At 41.5% G+C, this 21,211-nt stretch overlaps 1 protein-coding gene across 6 annotated transcripts in view; it reads right to left on the bottom strand.

Moving 5' to 3' along the window:
• Positions 1 to 1,237: 1,237 nt before the first annotated feature.
• LOC143428086 (uncharacterized) overlaps positions 1,238 to 21,211 on the bottom strand; it is a 64,360-nt gene continuing 44,386 nt past the window's right edge. For 4 of the 6 annotated variants that reach the window (XM_076902742.1, XM_076902737.1, XM_076902738.1 and 1 more), the window contains 13 exons: positions 14,469 to 14,827; positions 13,126 to 13,354; positions 12,648 to 12,845; positions 12,180 to 12,383; positions 11,911 to 12,074; positions 8,791 to 11,742; positions 7,720 to 7,939; positions 6,208 to 6,966; positions 5,520 to 5,705; positions 4,651 to 5,166; positions 3,667 to 3,764; positions 2,852 to 3,032; positions 1,238 to 2,460 (listed from right to left, as the gene is read on the bottom strand). In XM_076902742.1, coding sequence (XP_076758857.1) covers positions 2,348 to 2,460; positions 2,852 to 3,032; positions 3,667 to 3,764; positions 4,651 to 5,166; positions 5,520 to 5,705; positions 6,208 to 6,966; positions 7,720 to 7,939; positions 8,791 to 11,742; positions 11,911 to 12,074; positions 12,180 to 12,383; positions 12,648 to 12,845; positions 13,126 to 13,354; positions 14,469 to 14,827 — 6,179 coding nt within the window. In that variant the 3' untranslated portion in view covers positions 1,238 to 2,347. The remainder of the gene's footprint in view (positions 2,461 to 2,851; positions 3,033 to 3,666; positions 3,765 to 4,650; positions 5,167 to 5,519; positions 5,706 to 6,207; positions 6,967 to 7,719; positions 7,940 to 8,790; positions 11,743 to 11,910; positions 12,075 to 12,179; positions 12,384 to 12,647; positions 12,846 to 13,125; positions 13,355 to 14,468; positions 14,828 to 21,211) is intronic. The other 2 variants (XM_076902741.1, XM_076902740.1) reach the window with 2 other exon arrangements.

Raw genomic sequence — 21,211 nt, 5'->3', positions numbered from 1 at the left:
AAGATCGTACAGCCGCGCTGGTGTTAGTAAACCCCCGAATGTTAGCGGCGATGCTGCTCTCTACATAATTCTTTTGCCCTCCGAAAATAAGTGGCTGCCTGAAATACGTGTGACTAATCGTGCAACAAGAGCAAGGTGAGACAATGCTCGCGATACGTCACTCGTCCGCGACGCTCCATTTTTTTCGAAGCCTGTTTCATCCCCTTCCGCGAGAACCGTTCGAACGCTGTGCGTCAATAAGCGAGGGTGTCGTTGACGCGATAGAAAAATCACGTTTGTTCGCGTATCTTGCTTCGAACGGTCGAATTCATTCGATCCAAAAATATTTTCACTTAGTCATAGAATTTTAGACGGGAATCAGGTTATGTTTTCGGTCTGTAAATTCCGATTCAAGTTTTATTCGTAATAACTACTTTACGGCCGAGTATTTATGGGTTTTTAAGAAAGATGACTCAGAAATTTAGCACAGTGAAATTATTGCGTTGAAGGCGTATAAATCACGAGCGATGTAGTGGAACGTATTGTTCCTGGGGGACCGACTAATTTGATGCTATTTAATTTAGCCGTTCCATTGCGTGGAACTAAACAGAATTTACGACTCTGTCATTGTTGCATATTTCAACAATGGTCAAACAATTCCACGAAAACAATTAAAGATTTTGGTAGAAAATAATTTATGATCTTAACCCTTTGCCATATATAATAACCATTGTTACCATATTAATTTAACAGTATATTAAATGTATTTAAAGCTTAAATTATTAAATAAAATAGCATTTTTGGATCAAATGAATTTGAAGTGAAACAGAAAGGGTTAATTGTTCTGAAGCGTGTGTCTGTATAAGTGTTAAAGAGAAAGGATAGGAGAAAAAAGAGAGGGAAGAACGTTTCGTTCTGAGTAAAAGTATCAAAATGGCGGAGTCGTGGAGATGTTAAGGACGAGTCAGGAACTGTATTATATAGAATCGATGGCAGGAGTGTGTATGCGTATCTGAAGTCGTTGTCAATCCAGTGACGAGTGTTAGAAGGCCGCCACAGTTCTACCCCTTAAATATAGATCATGCTGTTACCCAATTACATTAGCGTAAACACCTACCATCATCGTACCATTACCAGCGATGCTCAGCTCCGGCATCGTTTCAAAATTGCCAAATACAATCAGCCACAGGAAAAAGAGAAACATAGAGGGAGGACGACGGGGGGCGTGAGGGTGAGAAAATAATTCGTTACACCATAGTACCCAAGTTTCTTTTTCTTTTTTTTTTTTGTTGTATTGCAGAGGTAAGCACACGTTTATTTACACAGTATACCAATAAATTGCTTTGCTGCGGCCAGTGACACGTACGATAACAATATCTATATGCGTGAATATTATTTCTTTGTCTCCACTCGAAATTCTCTGAGCAATGAAGCTTGAAACAATGCTAAATCTCGGACTACGTCGAAACCATTTCCCGGTTCGTTATCGATTCTCGTATATTTCAAGAAACGACTCTCTCGTGCAAGCAAGTAATTCGACTCCTCGTCGACTAAACGGTTAATCGATCGAGTTAGAGATTTAATTGAAAAGATTGAAATCCGACTCGTAATATCGATTGTTCTCGTTCGTCAGAAGCTATGACAGGGCGGGCGAGAAAAGATCTCGTTCGATCGTTGTCAGAAAAAATTGCGTGAAGAAAAAAAATAATCTAGGAGAATGTTTATAAATATATGTATATGTGCTACGTGCGTGATGCGAAGGATAAAAAGGGAACGGAGGGATGGATGGAGAAAACGGGGGTGTAGAGTAGATGTAGAAAGAGGTAATAGAAAGTCAGAGAGAAACGACCTACTGAAAGCGTGTTCAAATCGTTCCACGTCAACAACGACAGAGAGAGAAAAAAAAATGCATTCGAGGAAGCTCACTACGCGCTGATACAAAAAGAAAACGAAAAAATAAGTCAGGAATAAAAAGCGTATCCACCAGCGTCCGCGAATTTTTCTTCGACTTCTCACTATTCGACTATCGTACTTTGACTAGTTCTCCTCGCCACTGTCGTAAAATGCAGAGAGCTTAGTATTCTTTTAAGTACTAACGTTCGATTTTTTTTTCCGTTTTTTGAAACACGGACGTATTTTTGATTTCTTCTTTTTCCTTACGATTTTAAGTTTCTTAATTTCAATATCTTTGGTATCATTGACCGAAACGTATGTATTTGGTCTTTCGTTCTTTCTTTGGTTTATGTGAGATACAAATGATCAATTGTGTGAAATTATGAAGTTAGAGGCTCAATGTTCCACCACCTTTGTATTAGATTGCGTATTCTCTTTTTTTTGCTTTTTATTTCGCTTAATCCCTTCTCGATCATTATGAAATAGGCGCGTATACTGATCGTATGTTACCTGGCACCTGCAAGGTGGCAGAAGTTACTGTTGAACCTAAGCTATTCGTTGCGGTGCACGCGTATGTGCCAGCATCCTCTGCAAAAGAAGTGGAGAGAAACGAACTTTAAAAGGGTCTTCATATCAAATATTCTGTTAGAAATATTTTCATATGATTTCACGATACTTGAAGTATAATTACATGTTGCTATTACTACTTTTTTTATGTGTATAAATTTTAACCTTTTGCACTCCTTTGTCGAGCGTAATTCAACGTCAGTAAATTAAAAGAAAAAAAAGTCTAAAGCTATATTTAATGTGATCAGTAAATAAAATTGTTGCTAATTAGCAAGTGTCGAACTGTTCTTTGATGCAACTTTCAAATAAAACTTCAAGAAAATTGAAAATTGATAACTTCGATTCCGAGCGCAAAGGATTAAATGTTATAGTCTCTTTCTTAGTTGATTTGTTGTCGATATCGTTTGCGTACCAGGAAAAGCTCGCACTACGGTCAAACGACAAACGCCGTTTCGATAATGGATCTCGTAGCTCGAAGAATTCTCGATAATCCTGCCGTCTTTCGACCAGAGGATGTTCGGTTGTGGTTCGGCTTGAACAATGCACTCGAATCTCGCCGTTTGCCCGCTCACCACCGCTATATCTCTTAGAGGCTACAATTTTTATACATTCTTAGAATAAAACGATGAGACTTCCCATATAATTAAAGGATTCGGTGCAAAAATCAGCAAAATTCTTAAAAAATCATTTTCTAAATAAATATAACCGCCTTCATCGTATGTGAAGACAGTTATTTAACCTTTTGAATGCTTTAAAGTTTTCTGGGTTTTAAAAATTGCCCTTTATGCGTTATGAATTTACGTATAAGCCTCTGAATTATTTTAAAAAGTAAAAAATATCATTCAGAAGGAAATATGAGAGTTACATGAAACGATTTTGTATCGGAATAATAACGATTGAAAATTTATCAAAACAAGACACTAACTTTATGCTTTGTAGAAGAAAATATGGTCGATAGTTGTCAGAATTGAGTATGAGCGTATGATGTATGAACATTATGCTCATTTGTAGTCTCCAAATTCTGAATAATTTCAAATGCAATCGGTATATTTTATAAAAAAAATTGAAATATTATTTGCGATTAATTTAACGCGCTCTTTAAACGATATTCGAAGCCCCAGCATTCAATGGGTTGAACGATTTTAGTAAAAATATCGTGCAATTTAAGACAACGAAGATTATAGCTATTGCAACAAATCCTTTAATGGTGGCTGGAAGACACGTTACCGTGATGAAAAGGGGAGCCTTTTTCGGCAGCACTTCTAGGTATGGCTGAATCACTTCTTTGCTCGAAGTTACTCCATTAGTGGTTGGCCACGGTGATCCTAGAATAATCAGCTCGATTTAACTCGAGTAATTCGAACATGCTCGAACGACAGTGGAATAAATTACAAAGTAAACGTATTCGTTGTATTTGGAAAATTTAAGGCACGGAACGCAGAAAATTGAACAATTCAAGCGGAAGCAGGTAACACCTTGAAAGGAACCAAATAAAAGTAATCACAGAAATAATTAAGGTAAGAGGTGTGACAAACAGAGTTCAGAAACGGGAAAATATTGCGTGGCAGAAGAAAGTAAGGTGAAAGCGACAAAGAATTAAAGAAGCATTCAAGACCTACCCTTTTTAATTAAAATATCTCATCCACAAAATTTTCCATTATATTCTGAAATATTTGGAATATTTGATGAATTCCATCTCTTAAATCCAAGTTATAATATCTTATATTCTTTTAATTTATTTGTTTAAATTAATCAATTTATAGAGCCACTTGTTCGACAATGCAATCAAAACAATCAATTTAAAAAGAATAATATACACACCAAGTCACATTCCTCAACATTTCGCTCCTCGAATCTTACACCCCTCCTCTTTAAGAAACTTCAAAATGTTTCACAAAAATCTTCACAACTTCCTATGCATATCACTCAGCAAAAATTAACGTATCAAATTCGAGAATCAATATCTTGCCTCAATAAAAAATTTCGAGCAATCTTAAAAAATGAATAAACATTCCTTATTTCATCCCTTCGAAACGTGAAGTGAAAACCTTGAACCACATAAAATGCAATAAATCCAAAGGCAGATGCGTGCAGTGAAAACAAATAGAATTAGCGGGTGGGCGAATAAGCGATAAATCCGAGGTCAGCGAAATCTGTGTGGCGAACGCGAAGAAGCGGCCCAGGCAATCGACGTTGAAGCAGGCGGAGTACCTGCGGAGTCGACGTTGCTGGGTGGTCCAGTGGCGCTACTGTATCTGGGAGAGAGGCTCGGTAAGCTTGGGCTCAGGGAAAGCGGACTGGGCGTCGTGTGATCCCATCTGGATGGCGATGGCGAGCATGGTATCACGAGGCTGGGCGCTGTCATCGTGGTCCCACCGTCTGGACGTCTTTTTCGCGCATTTCTGGCGTCCTCCGCCTCGGAGAACTCGCTCTCCGACGTCGGCTCCCATTTCACCGTTTTCGAGGCGCCGAATTTGCTGGCTGGCTTGCTCTGCCGCGTCGAGGACGCGGTGGAGCTGCTCCTCTTTGCGAAACCGTTCTCCTTTCTGGTGGTGAACTCGTGGACGATGGGCACCTCGATGTCGCTGGCTCTTCGTTGCCCTTGGATGGTTCTGTTGCTACTGCTGACCGTTTTCTTACCCTCACCGGGGAGCACGATGCCGAACTCGTAACCGAAGTCGTATTTGAAGTATATCAGACCGGTGTCCGGGTCGATTTGCTTCGTTCCTGTATTTTTTTTTTTACAATTCTTTGTTGTTGGTATCTTGGCATTTTTTAGAAACGCTGATTAGCGGTAGACTAGATCGTTAATTTATCTGTGGACGCTGCATGTCTACTATTCTAGATCTTCAGCTTTAATGTTCATCTATTTATAGACTGTATAATTTTTAAGCGAACGCTTATTTGGTTACTAAGTGTGAAGCAACAATTACCACCCATTATTCTCTTTGAGAACATTGGCGTTACTTTTAATACTCGTCGTTTAACGATAGAAAAATTGTCAGTTCGCCTGGGTAATTTACTCAAAGAGGCCTAATTTAATTAATTTGTTCTAATCGAAATATGCTAGAGTAGATTACCATGCTCCGAGTGGCGGGACTCTTCCCTGTATGTTCTCGGCTCATCGCCATCGCTGGCCCGACTGTCGGCCGGATGCTTCAGGATCGGCTTGCCCTGCTTCAGATCCGACTGGATGTCGCTGACGAATCTCTCGGTTTTCGACTTGAAGCTGGTGGTCATGTCGGTCATGTGACGCGACGCGACGTCTGCGGATGTTTCAGATTGTTCGTGTTACGGGGGAAGACGGCTCGCGGCAGCGAAATGTTCTTTAATTATCTTTCTCTTTGTTCAGTAAGCGCGCAGAAAGAGATAGTTAGAAATGTAGAGAAGATGGCGTATATCGTAACCTTTAGAAGTGAAATATATTCATGCGGAATGATGATAAATGCGAGAATAACGAAGAGATTAGACCGACAGAATGTTCTTCTCTGGAACAGCATGACTAAAGTTCGTCGTCCGATTTCTTGGTTCCGTGAACGCTACAGCTAACCATTTGAACAAGGAACGATGTTGCATTATCTGTTAATCGAATTATATTCTATATGAAACAAAATTGATTCAACCGAACTCCCTCCAAACGAGCGTAAAACGTATATCCCCTCGAGGTTCGCTAAAAATCGAGCACCACACGACCCACGGAACATCCCACTAAAAGCAGCCCACGATTAAGCATACGCAAGAGAGCAGAGACATCAACGTGATTCTTACGATTGGCTGCCTTCCTCACGTCGCTCCTCGAGATAAAACCGAACTCCGGTGGCGATCCAGGTTTCAACGGCTCCCCTTGTCTGGAGCTAACCTCCTTCTGCGATTTCATCTGCGAGTCGAACTTCCTGCTCCTGCTGTCGTCCCTGTAAAGCTGCGTCATCGACGTCTGCCGTTTGATCACCGGTGGCCCAGTGTCGAACTCCAACGGCGACACCACGTGTTCGTGTCTGACGGGCGCGCTGGACGATCTGGGTGCCTTCAATTGGGGTGGCTGGACCTTTCTGTACCTCGGTTCCTCCGTGTCGCTGTCCGCCGGTGCCCACTTGGGCTTAATCCTGGTGTCGATGTCGCTTTCATAGTCAGACTCCCTGAATTGGCCCTGAACGAACTTCTTCGGGGTTGGTACTTTGTACGACGACCTCTGCCTCTGGCTGGACGCGGCCTCGAAGCCGGTGAAGTCGCTCGACGGCTTCTGGTCCCCGAATTTGATCACCCTGCTGGTCTGCTCGACCGTGACGATTCGTCGGCTGTTCTCCGTGGACTCGTCCATTCTGACCGTCTTCTTGGTCTCCGTGCCGATCGCGTTGTGGAAGGGCACGCCAGATCGAGCCTCGTAGTAGGTCGGCTGAGGCGGCGCGTAGGCGATTTCCGGCGGGGAACCGGGCAGAAGAACGGTCTTGGGTTTGGTGGGCGTCGTCGCGGTCTTTTCCTCCTTCCTGGCGAACTCTTTCGTCTCGATCAGCGGCGTTCTGGGCTTCCCTATCGGTAGAAAACAGTTCCCGGGTGACCTCGATCAGAGACCGGCCGGCTTCGACGTGGAGAAAGCGGGCGGAGGGTGCGCGTCGTATTCGAGTCGCGACGGTTTCGCGCGTTGTCGATCGTTTTTGGTTTCCTCGATTCGTTCGTGCTTGACGTAGATCGCGCGAGATGCATCGAACAGGCGTGCTCGTATTTTGAACCGCGTTTCGAAACGAAGGTGAAACCAGCGTGAGACAAAGATGAAGAGACAGAAGAAGAGTTGAACTAGTAGACGAGGGGAAAGTAGAAAACGTAGAAGAACAGGGTGCGAGTTAGCCACTAGATGTCGGGGATGAGAAAACGCGGATGAGAAAAGCGGGGGAAACCAAGTACGTACTTCGAGTGGCCGAGAAGAAAATAGAGAAGCAAGCGAAGCGGGAAGTGAGGAGAACTTGTCTTGCGAGGTAAACAACGAGAAGGGAAGAAAGCTTGCCAGGAGGACTACTTGTTGTAAGCTGGAAAAAGAGTCGTAAACGAGTGAGAGTGGCACCATCGACACCCTGCCAGTCGAGTTTGTTCTACTGGCGCTGTTGGAAAGCAATCATTTATTTTTCCCATTACTGTTCACCAATTATTTATTAGCCGCTAATATCATGTCGCGGTTATCGTACGAGAAACTTCTAACGACTGATACTCTATGTACAATAGCGTAACAATTGTATGAATTTTTATAAGCAAAAATTAGAGATCGTCCGAGCTAGGACTTTTAAATACCTGGACCAGCGAGACTGGGTTTCACGACTCGGAAACTCTGGTCGTCACTTTCGTAGCCCCGCGGCTTCCAAAGGGGCGGTATTCTGCCGTCGTAGTCGCTCTCGTAGTCGCTCTCACGAAATTCGCCCTTCACGAATTTCGAAGGACTCGGAGAGGGCGGCAGGATCTTTTTCGTCGTCTCTAGCTTCTTCTGCGATTGATCCGTGGCGTAAATAGTTTCCTGGGAAAATAAATCGATGTCGTTTGTAAATGAATAAAAAAAAAGAAAAAGATTAGGACAGTCAACACCAATAAAAGAAAAAACACAAACACGTACAATTAGCGTTCATTATTAATATGATCGATATTCTGTGTTGTAGCACAATATCGTCTTCTTTGGAATAAAACCGTTAAATATGTACATTATTATATTAATTATTATTATATTAATCAATTTCTGAAGGAATTTTAATCTCGTGAATTCTTTGATTTAATACGCGAATTTTTATAATTTATTAAATTGGATTTGCCATAAAAGAATAATATTTTCGAAGCTTTTCTACTATTACGGAATCATGGCGTAAGCCTAATGTAATTTTAATTCATTTATACTGATTAGATGGAGTGATGAATGATATTTTGAGTATACAGCGTCATGACACTCCACAGATCGATTAGAAAATACTCTAATTACAGCAAACCTACCTTGCATCACCTAAAATTTAATATTTTACGTCGTATCAAGTATGTCGCGTGAAAGATATGTCAATGCAAGTTTATGTAACCTAAAATACATACATTTCTAAATAAGAAGATTCTTCTATTACTCGAAGCTCTAGAAACAGCACGATAAGTATAAAAAAAAGCGTCGATAAACATATTCAGCCCTGAAAAAAACTAAAACCAAGCGTTAACGCCAACACGAGTGTTAACTAGCAGTTCACAGAGGCAAACATTAGTTAGTTGCATCGTCACTCTATTCTATTAAACAAACGAGAGGCCTGTGTTCGACCAGAGTCTCCTCTTTCCAAACAACGTCAGCTCCTCTCTCTCTATACAGAGCAAGCGATGCTAAACACAGACTTGTCGAACCTTCGTCGAGGCGAATCTCGATGGCGCCGCGGTGGACGCGTAGCTCTTCTCGACGAAGGAGCTGCGTTGAACGGTCGGCTGTTTCACGATCGAGGGCGCGGTCGATTCTTTCTTCTGTTGCTGCTGACGGCTCTCGTAGCTCTTGCTCTCGAAGAATTCCGATCGACTTTCCGAGTACGAGCTGCGGGACTCCGTGTGAGAGGTCATGGATTCGTGCTTGCTCTTCTGCATCGATTGAGTCTTCTGCTGGAAAGGCTCGTCGGTGTCCGCCATGTATCCACTTTCCTGTTGGAACGTCTTCACTTTGAATTTTGGTGATTCTGGCTTTTTCACCGGAGGACTCTTGGGCGCGGGACTCTTCGTGGCTGGCTGTACGTAAATGGGCGGCGAGCCAGGTTTCAGCTCGATCTGAGGCGTTGGTACCGGCTGATATCTCTGTTCCTTCGTCTCTTTCTCTTGCCTCTTGTAGGTCGTCGTCTTTTTATACATCTTCTCCTGCTGTTCCTTAGTAATCATCGGTCTGGGTGGTCCCGTGGTTGTAGGAGGGACCTCGAATTTCGATGGCGGAAGCGGTTCAGGCTCGGTCGACCTGGGCCTTGGTTGCTTCGGTACTGGCGGTTGCACCCTTCGATAACGTGGCTCTTCGCCGTCGCTTTCGTATGGCCGCCATTTTGCCTTCAAGTGACTGTCCATGTCCGACTCGTAGTCACTCTCCTGAGCGAAGCTTCCTTTGACGAATTTCGTAGGGGTCGGTGGAGGAGGAACTTTCTGTACCTTCGCAGCTGGTGTTGGAGAAGGTTTGAACGGGAATGGTTCCACAGGAAGCTCGACGGGGGTTGGTTGTTTGGCTGGAATCGGCGGCGGTGTCATTTTTACGTCTTTTGGCGGCAATGCTGGAGGTTCTTCTTTCTTTGGTAACGGAGGAATAGTTCTGATCGCTCCTGGTGGAATTTTAGCCGGCTTGTGCTCCAAGGACACCTCTAAATGCTTCTCCAGTTTTTCGATCTTCTTCTCCCTGACGACTGGCACTGGTGGAATGTATCCAATCTCTGGGGGTGGACCTGGTTCTAATATTATCTGATCCGTGGGTGGAGTCGGTTCAGTAAGGTGGTACAACTGGACCACCGGCTTTTTAGGCGGCTCGACGTTTCTCACGAGACCAGGTGCCTTCAATTCGTCCGATCCCGTCCACTTTTTCGAACTGTACTCCTCGAGCTTCTCCGATTTCTCCGACTTTTTCACGTCGCATTCGCTCATGTATTTCTCGTACATCGACTTCTCCTCGATCTTGTTCACCGTGTGATCCACCTTGGTCGTCTCAGCTTTATAGATAATCGGTTGCGTCTTCGGCGGCGATGGAGCTCTCTTCGAGAGCTTCTCCATCGACTCCTGTTTCGAGCTCCACGAACGTCTCTCCGTCGTGCTGGAAGACTCCATACTGGTCTTCTTGATTCCACCTTCCGGCGTCTCTTTGACTTCCTTCTTGAACTCCCTTGTGGAAGTCTTATAATCCTCGCCAGGTATTTGCCATTCGTGCTTCAACTTCGCCTCCTCCTGCGGCGGCCAGGACTTTCTGGTGGACTCTGCGCACTTCTTGGCCCAAGATTTCTCCATGGCCAGCCCATCAGCTGACGGTCTGGGCGAGCTGGACCTCAGAATCTCCTGATGACTGGACGCCGCCGAGTGACACCTGTACTCCGACAAATCGGTCGACACGTGCGACCTTGTCTCGAATTCCGACGACGATGACCAAGGTCTGCTCGGAGAGGTCGCCCTGATCGACGACAGGTAGTCCTTCTTCTCGTAGACTTCCTTTTTCACGCACGGTTCCTCGGTTACCTCTTTCTTATCGAGCTCGAATGGCGGAGGTGGCATGGAAAATGTTGGCGCTACTTTGGGACGCTCGATGACCTTGGGAGAGGGCGAGGGGAAAATTTTCACACCACCTACAGGAGCATCGACCGGGGACAGGGTTTTTTCGAAGGATTCTTGCAGCTGCTTGGCTTTAATGGAGACCTCGGGGCGTTTTTTTTTCACCTCCTCTGGCTTCGGCATGTAACCAATCTCCGGTGGCGGTTCTGGCACCAATGTGAAACCCTGCATCAACACCTCGGAACTTTCCGATTTAGTCTCCATCTTGCTCTCTATTTTGCTCTCCATCTTTGACACGGACGACGACCCCGAAGAAACGGTTTCTTCCACGACTGTCTTCTTGGTTTCTATTGGAGGAGGTTTGTAGGGCTCGTAAGGGAAATCGAATAGCTTGTTGTCCACGCCACGGGAGGCTGTACTCCCTTGCTCCAGTTTGGTGAATATTTCATGAACCGCTTTCTTCGTGGTTTGCAGCTCGGGAGGCTTCGGCTCCGGTTTCTTTACTTCCTGATAAGTGGTCGATCGTTCATAATTCTTCGTCAGTTTTCCAACCTTCACTTCGTGGCCGTCAACGTCGTCCACTAGTTTGATCATCTCCTTTGGACCCTTTGGTGCAGTTTCCGTCTCCTTCGTCATGGACTCGAAGAAACTCAGCGCATCCTTCTTAGCTATCGTCGACGTCTCGATGTTCTCGTTCTCCACCTTCGTTTTCTCCTCGATCAGAGTGGTTCTCGGCTCCGCGCTCTTCGTTTCTTCTCGACGTACCTCCTTCACGACCGTTCTCTCTTCTCTCAATGGCTCGACCACGCTCGGCGTTTTGTGCTCCAGTTTCATGTGGAACTTCTGCTCGGACTTGCTCTGCATCTGACGCGACTCGAGCGTGGACGAGATCGTTTCCGAACGACTCATCTTCGCCTCCGGTTCCTCGATCTTTTCCACGACTTTCGTCGTCTGAGCCGTCGAAGTGGACGTCACGATGGGCGTCGTTTTCAACGTCGGAATCGGTTCGATCGTTTTCGTAGTTATGCGTTCGCTCGTCTGCTGTTTGATAGAAGGAATCTCCGCCTTCTTGTCGTCAGACTAAATATGAATGTAATACTTTATGCTTCGTACCGTACTTAAGAAACATCGAACTTGTTATCGTCAGTCTTATTCTATAGATGGTTAATATTTATTGTAAATTTGTTCTAGATTCAGTCTTCTGATTGAAAATTTGGAAATTTGTGTGACATAGGGGAAATTGATTACCTGAATGACTTTCTTGTCCTGCACGTTCTCGTAGGTGAGAGTTTTATGAACCTCCACCATAGTGTCAGGAGTGGGCTCGAAGACTGCAAAATCAGCTATACTTTGGGCTTCTCCACCGGCGTTTGTTGCTCGAACCATGTATTTTCCAGCGTCCTCTTTCTCAGCTGAAATTCGTTTCATTCGTTTGTCGCAAAGATTCCAAATTTCAGTTCAATTTTCCACGTGGAATGATTCTAAGTCAAGAGAACTGTCGAAATTTGAACAAATACCTTTGTCGATAATTAGCATGTAACAATTTCCTTGTTGCTTGATTCTCAGCTGCGGTGGACGTTCCTTGATAGGCACATCATCCTTGAACCAAGTAACAGTGGGTTCCGGTGTTCCTGTGACTTCCACTTCCATGTTCACGCGGTCTCCACGTTTCACCACTTGAGCCTGCAATCTTCTGCCAAACACCGGCGGGAATATCGTTTCTGAAATTGATTTAAATCAATCAATGTCAGTTTAATTTAAAATAAATACCAAAAAAAAGGTTATTTAATTATGAAATATTCTATGTTGTAATATTTTAAATAAAAGAACACTAAATTAAAAAAATTGAAAATGGCACCAAAAAGTGACTTAATTATGAAATATTTCGCGTTATGATCTTTTAAATAATTAGTAAATATGAAAATTGAATTTTTTAAGATTTTTGAACGAAATCTGTTCGCTCGAGCGATTATTAAATTGCTTACTTTTTACAACAAGATCAGCCGTGCTACTAGCAGAACCGACTTCGTTGCTCGCCGAGCAAGTGTACCGTCCCGCGTCCTTAACGTTCACATTCTTCAACTCCAGGCGAACGTGATTATGCGCGTAAGTAATTGTCATCCCGTCTTTCGTTTTCAACTCCTGCCCGTTCTTCGACCACACGATCGAAGGCTGAGGGAAACCTACGCAAGATTCACGGTGCAATTACGAAAAGCGGCGGAGCGTTGAAATAGAACACGCCATTTTCTTATCGAGAGTCGTAACAAACAATTTCAGACTTTAACGTCTTGCATGCTTCGATCGAACATCAACCACTGTTTTACAATTTTTCTTACTTTTTTCACAGCTGTTATTTTACAGAACCATTTTGGTATTGATTTCAAAGAAGTTGATTAAGTGTTAAAATAAATTTGCTACAGCATTGCGTGGACTGTGGAATTGAAAATGCAATTTTTATCCTACCGTCGATGATTCCTTCGAGCACGATATCGGTGCCCTGATCCACTATCATCCCCGTGATTGGCGAAACGAATCTTGGCGCTGTGGATTTTCTACTTGGCTTCGACAGTTGAGCGGGTTTCACGTCTCGTTTGATTCCCTCCTCATCTTGGGATACAACCACCGTTTTCTCTTGACGGATCTCTCCTGGCTGATCTTGGATTATCTTCTCGTGTTCTTCGATTTTGTACGACTGTGCAACGAAACGAGAGTCACTTTATATTAATAAATTCCACGTGTTCACTTTTTTTTTATAATATCATTACTCTCGAACATTTTTTGTTTTGCAGTAAAATAAATAATATTTAAAATAATAAAATAATTTGGGCTTAAATAATGGCTGGCTTGACAGATGCTACAATTGAAGGAAATTGCATGTTTTTTAATACAGCATTGATGCTTTAAATACACCGTTTTGCAAATAAAATTTATCCTTTTGCAAATCAGATTCACCCTTTTGCAAGTCAACATGTTAATAGTATACAATCTATTAGGAGATAGAAGTAAAGCATGGGTAATACACAGAGCATTACTTTTTTTCAATATCAGAAAATGTTAGTGACATTTTAGATAAATGGGATGTCACAAGAGTTCGTTGATTCTCTGCAGTTCTGACTACCTAATAGAACAACGCTCGTCAGTAAATCAAGTTACAAGAGTCAGACAGACGATTCAGCAGTACATTGCATTCAATAAAATTTCAGATGCTTCCATAGTTGAATAGAATTTACTTTCGAATTACCTAGAAAGGCATATCATCGATACTATTACACAAAATTATTAATTAATAAAATATATTGAATAATAAAAGCGTAGCTATTTTAAAACTTTTGGAATCACTGAATCTATAGAAATTTCCAAATTACTATATATTGTATTCCCGAAACAGTCACGATTTCCCACCCTATTAATTAAAAAACTGCTATAAAACATGCTGCATACGTCAAAACCAAATGTTTCTTCTAAAAATATTACTCGTCCCTAAAGTGTCTTCTAAAACTCAATTTTTCAATGTAAGATTCTAACTTTACATGCATGAGCGCATAGTACGACATTAAAAATAGAAGTTGAATCAGCAGAATCAACCGAACAATTGAAAGAAGCTGCTAAAAATTTCTCTTAAAATTGTTCTTCTCATTTACCGATATTCGATGCCACCAATAATACTATTTGACGTTTAAAGAATATTTTCAAATGAAAGACCAGTTATTTCAACAACGTCTTGGATCGAACGATTACTAAGAATGGAGAGCGTTCTTCCATTTGCAGAGCAACCCTTTTAAATATCTGTCGCGCAACGAACGAACCTGCACAACAGGAGGCGCGCCATCCGCCGAGGACGACTGTTCGGTGCTGTGAACGGTGCTCTTCACGCACACGCTGCTAGGTTCCTGTCCAGCCTTCGACAAGGTCGAGGACATGGTCGACGAGATGTATTCCTTCTTGGTGGTCGTGTGCGTGGTGGATGATTCGGTGATGGTCTGCGACATTTTGGTCAACACTTGACTCTCGCCACCGCCGCCCTCGGTTTTCTCCGAAGAGAAATGCTTGTCGCTGCTGCTCGCTGCGTGCATTTCGTCCGCGGGTAACCTTTCGACTAGCTCGAGCACCCTCTCCTCTCCAACAGCCCTCTCGAGTTTCTGTCCCTCCTTCCCTGGCCAGCCACCTGACGAGGATGATTAATTGGGATATCAATAGTGCATTGAGTGTTCCTCTTTTTTTTTTTCTTGGCTTGTTGCCTTTGTTGGGTAAGGACTCGTCAGGCCTTTGCAATCCGGAAGTGTGAGTGAGTTCCAGTGAATAAGGGTGAATTGTGGTATGTAGCAATAGGCGAAAATTATTATACAAATTATCTGTAATATAGGATATAATAATATGTCAAATAATATATAAAAATATATATAGTTTGAAACTGGGAAAACGGAGAGGAAATTTGTCGAAGCGACTTTAGCTATAAAAGAAATTGTTAACCATTAAAACGTGTTTTTTACGAATACACATAAATTAGTTTATCAATTTTTCTAATTTTTATAAGGATTAAGTATAACCTAACCCAACCTTCTAAACAAACAAAAAATGTTGGCTTTCTTGAAAAAATTAAAGAAGAAGTAATATTACGTCATGGTTACTTGCTTTCAGTAAGATTAATTAATTCATGACTTATTGTTTTTAAAATGGAAATTTAATAATATTAACTTTTTCTTCGTACATGATTATCACAAAATTGGAACTTCAAAGAAAATCGGACAAAAATGACCCAAAAATCGTACTACTATTAAAACTGTTATTAGAAGGTCCTTTGTAACAAATAATTTTTAATGATCGAATAAGAGAATAATTTTTCGTCCCCAAACACGATCTATCATAACGTAAATAATATATCTGGCACTGGTTCTGTAATCAATGGTCATTGATATGTCTTTGAACTTCAACATCGTTACACAATTTGATACGTAACAAGTGGTATGCAAAGTGAGCATAGATTGCAAAGTAGTTTAAATTATTTGGGAGACAGATGTCCAAACGGTGTCCTGAATAAATTTCATTCATATTTTCCCGTCGACCTAAACTTCACATAACTTGGCATCGAAGAAAGGCCCGCATACACTAAATATAATTCCTCTCGCAAAATAGGACACGCGTACAATAAAAATCTAAATACGCACGGTTAATATATACAAGCTTGCTTCGAAATACTGCAGATTCTTCTAAATTCTTCACTCTTCAAAATGCTCCGTCTAAATTCTTCAAATTCGATAGCATAGATCACAAAGTGAACGACGTTTTCTTTGTTTCAAATGAAATTCACTGATCTTATAAGTAAATTAAATTTTAATTATATATATATAGTTTGTTACGTTTTTAGGTCTCTTCCTTTTCTTTTGTAAAATTTTTTTTTAAAGATATTAACCACCAAATACAAATTTTGGATCAAACATTTTTTTATAAGAACTTATATTTATATATAAGTATTATAGTTTATACTCTTATATTTTTTATAAGAATTATCAAGACTTAATTTATAAACAATCGTCCAATAAAAATCCATAATTACTCATTTTGCGTCCATACGTAGATTTTCATTATTTTTTAAGTTTTCTTCAAGTCTGTATGAAACAGTAATGGCGTACTTCAAAAGAAGGAAGCTACAAAGTCCTGGCTAAAAATTGGATACACTAAAATAATGTGTAAATATTTAATTTAAAATGTAAAATCTGTCCATTGTGATGTATACCAAAATTATTATAAAAATATTGACGACAGACTACGTATTAGCACTAAAGAATGGAACCGTAAGAACACCAATATGGCGTAAAACCAGACACATCTCTGAAAGTATAGAATCGTATAAAAACATAAGAACTTACTTAAAAAAAAATGATTTATGCATTAAAATACAAACTATTCAGATTAATAATCGTATATAATTCTCTTAGAAAGAAATATCTTAATTAAGAATAAAACAATTTTATCTATCGCAAACCTAGCACACCACTACTTTGAAATCTGAAAGCAATCCAATTATTTCCAATCTATAATATAATGTTCTAAACCTAGATACAAAAACTATTTCATCAATTTCGTAAAAAATTTCTCAAACGTGTAAAAATCGCTGGAATCCTGGAAGATCCCACAATAACATCCGATTTTCGAAAATAGAAATCAGACGAAGGAAAGCTCCGCGTCAATTCGGAGCATTAGTTAACTCTTATGTAATTTAATTGGAAGCGAACGCGGAATATGTGCTTTTCGAACGTTATTATTTTTTTTTAAGTGAGGCAGGTGCGATCTGTCATACCGATCGCGAATTACGACGATTTGACGATCGGTTCCCGTCGATCTGTTCCCTTGAATCACGAGTGTATTAATAGCTGGCCCGTTTAATCGATGCCACGCTAGAATCGGATCTTCGAATCCGGAATTGGAATCCGCGTGGATGGCGTAATCGTTTTGCTGAAATTCCGCGTCTACTCGAGTCTGAACCGGAAACGGAACGCGGCCGCGGACGCGTGAAATGTCCACGTCGTCGGACGCAGAAAAAAAAAGGATTGGAATTAAAACAGAGCAACCGTCTCTATTTTTTTAGAACCTTCGCACCTTTCTCTGTTTCGAAAGACATCTGAAGCTAATTTGTAGGCAAACAGAGGTGTCGTTAGGGGATTTTAGAAATCCAGTTTCACAATAATTAACACAGTGTGAATGGTAATTAATATCTTTGGTAGGAACAGTTTTGATAATTAGAATTTTCATGTGATCTATGATTAATATAATTTATTAGTAATTCCTCGAATTTTTTCGAATATGTTCTCATCATTTTTTTAGATGAATAATTGCATAAAATGGATACGCTAAATTAGTAAAATTTCATTTAATATGCATTTATCAATTATTTGAAATGGTACAAAAGGACCATTATTTTAAAAATTGCGTAAGCAACCAAGCGTTGTCACTACATAGTTTTACAATAAAGTAAATTAAACCTCTATTGTTACAATAAAAAAAAAAATAGCATTGAACGCGAAGAGACATTTAGAAAAAACCATCCTCCAGCAAATATGATGGATCCTTCTAGATACAATTTCACACCTCTAAGTCTACAAATTTCGTCTATAACCTAATCCTGATACAAGAATTTTCTCTAAACGCGATCGAATAATTAAACGGATGTATAAAGTTTCCAGATAGATCGCTCTTAAATCTCAAATTGCCAGAAAATCGTACGCGGGCCAAGAACCAAGAAACAACTCGCTAGAATCCGTTCCAACATATCTGGATCGCGAAATTCATCTCGACTTGTCCTGGATTCGTCGTTTCTCAGGTCGCGAAACATCCGCCCAGACGCTGATCCAGCAAAACTGATACTCGCGGAGACTAAAGCTTTACTTTTCTCCAGGAACTTCGACCGCGCGATTCTTTTCACGATTGTCGTACAAAAAATACGAGATATTGATAAATAGTAAAAGATAAGCTCGAAAGTTGTTTTACGATCTCGGTGAACCATGCCTTTTTAGTGGCTAACAAAATACCTTGCCCACAATCGGTGACGGAAATAGTATCGTTCACCTAGCACCGGGAAAATCGACCAGTGGGACGCAATTTATTGAGTCGAATACGAGCGTTCGTTGAGTTCATCGAGAATGGAAGTTTTGTTAAAATTCAGACAAATTTCAAATTTATTTCGCGGCATTTTTAATTCTTCTAATAGTATTAAAATAATCTTCAAGTTCATAGCAAATTTCTACGTTACCAATAAAAGTTCTATCACCTGGATACGCTGTCTTCTAAATACCTCGATGATAGCTATTGCACTGCTCAACGAACCTTATTTTAACCGAACAGCTGCGCCTCTTGCCACTTCACTCGGAGACACTCAAACAGTCCATTCGAAACTCGAACAGCTTACCGCTATCTCGAATCAATTTCTACTCTCGTCTATAATTGATCCCAACCTAAATGATACCTCCGCCACTCTAATAATATCCATAAACAAAAGTCTCACCGCGTCTACGGGCGTTGCAACAAGTAACACGTTTCACGCGTTCGCCTTGGTTGTCACGAAGAATATGACGTTTGATTTCTCCATATCGAAAAAGTAACACGTACACCGTAAAAAGAAGAAGTGAAGCTTTTCACGTTTCAATAATCTTATTTTTAAGAGAAGCGACGCTTCGAAAGACGGCAATTCAAAGCTCGCGACTTTTCGTCCGAGAAATCGAATTCCATGGTTCTCAGCGCCCAGAAGGGGATGAAACGCGCGAGTCGAAGCGAACGCAACGTCGCGTCCCTCGAGACGCGTATCCACGTAAGGTTTAGACGCAAGAATTAGCCGAAAAGCTCATCGACGCAAGGTTTAGACGCAAGAATTAGCCATCAACTCTACCTCGAAACTGAGATCCCTCGCGGTTCGATCGATTAATGGGTCAGGCTCGACGAGACGCGTTGGAGCGAGGCTCCTCGAAGAAGACGCGTTTGAATTCCCTGGGTTAGCGACTCTGGACTAGGCTATGCGCCGGGTATTCGTGCCGACAAAAATAACGCGCTTTCTGCGTGTGTGCACCGACTGAAAGGGAGAAAGAGCGAGGGAGGTACCGGCACCTCGCGCCATCGCGCTGCAGGCGGAACAGCCCGACAGGGCGCACGGAAATCGCGGAACTGACCTGTCTTCAGGGTTGACACCACTCGTTCGAGCGATAGTTACAGAATGGATTGCTGTTTTACGTATTCTTGAAATTTCGAAGGTAACGAAACAATTTTTCGCGTGACAATCACGCCACTGTCATCGCGTTCTTGCTAAAGTCTGAAAATTCTTGTCCTTATTTTCTTTCTCGACTCATTTTTACTTCTATCCTTTGATTTTTGGTACTTCTTCCTTTTTCTATCTTCATCCCTTTTGAAAAGGATGTAAAGGATAATAGAAATACAGTTTTTTCGATTTCTCACCCCATTAGAAACGATTTTATATAATGTTAAATGTAATTTCCTCGTTTCTGCTTCTGTACTAACTTTCTTACAGCTTTTAATAAAAGCAGAGACAATTTTACATAACTGTATAAACAAGACTATTCTTACTCCAAGGTACTCAATAAGAAATGACACATAACTTGAGCAGTGAGCAAAGACAACAGCAGATACCCTACCACAGACACGCAGCGAACGAATACACATGCTCTGAAACTAGCAGGCCTCATTTAAATAGAATTGAATTAAGTAGCGAAATTAGTTATCGAAATTGTTTCATTCTCGATGCATGATTAAGAAACATTCGTCGACGAAGTTTACGTGACATATAGAGCACATGTTGGGGAGGAAATAGAGAACGAGATTTCTCCGTAGATTGTACAGCGGAATGGACAGGTACAGGTGGGCGTAGAAACGTCAGATTTAATTGCCGCCGTATGTTCACCGACCTAATATTAGTCGTGACTCAAAGTAACTTTTTTGTCGGTGAAAGAGAAGAAAAGAGTTTGTTTAGTCGCCCCGGTTAAAAATAAGACCCTCCCCGTTGTATTACGAGCAGGCCCGCGGTGATGGATCATGGAATATCGCTTGTCCACGCTGGTTCATGCCACGCCAAAATGGGGATCAATGTTTATCGAAAAGTATTACAAAACTTAAAGATTCATAATCGTGTGCGATCGTGGAATTGTTGAGACGAAAATGAGAAACCAATAAAGAGAATTAAGATAGAGAGAATAATTGAAATAAAAAATATTGAAATAAATCCAAAACAAATTCGAAAAAAAAATAATAAAAACCGAATTCCATATAAATAAAAAAAGTACAAAAATCAAAGATTTGAGAGAATTTTTTAACCTCGATGTTCAAATCACTAAAACGTAATTGTCAAAAGAAAAAGAAATAATTATATATCTACAGATATACAATAAACTAAGGAAAATAAAATAAAGGGTAGTTTAAAAGCAGCTTCAGTCTGTACAACGAACTATAGATTTCCCTAGAAATATGTACGTGAGCAGCGCTGCAATGGAGGAACCAAAACTCCCCAAGCGTTGGTAAGTGGGTGGACCCTCGATTTTTCTTTGGAAAAGCAACAAGAGCGCCCGGTGTCGAATTACATTGCGGTGATTGCAACATCCCAACGCTGCAATATACTCGTATCGCGATCTCTTATCCGCTCTTCTCCGTCTCACTTCGCGTATCGCCCTTTCCCTCCCTACCCTCCGCGTTTTCTCGATTTTCCGCGACGACGCGGCGTCGAACTCGCGCGTCGTTGAATGAAGCTGCCATTCGGCTTGTATAGACGCGTATTAATAACTCGTGCGCCGGTTTCCAACGATATTTTGGCAACGCGATGACCAATTTGTTGCGACGCGCTCTGGCAAATAAAAAATGGCCCGCTCTGAAGGGATCGACGTTGGCTAGAATTACCCGCGCGGTGTCGACGACGCGGAATTCCCGTTCGTTAAAATTGAAACTCCAAGGTGAACGTTTCGGGGGTCCCGCGAGTGGAAACGAGCCTTGGTTCCGTTGTTTATTGCGATGCTTGTCGTTGTGCATGTGGAGAATTGGAAACGACGCGGTGAGTCGC

Source organism: Xylocopa sonorina, chromosome 10 (assembly GCF_050948175.1).
Source record: "Xylocopa sonorina isolate GNS202 chromosome 10, iyXylSono1_principal, whole genome shotgun sequence".
NCBI lineage: Eukaryota > Metazoa > Arthropoda > Insecta > Hymenoptera > Apidae > Xylocopa > Xylocopa sonorina.
The sequence above is the reverse complement of the archived record's forward strand: the minus strand, read 5'-3'. Positions and strand labels throughout refer to the sequence as shown.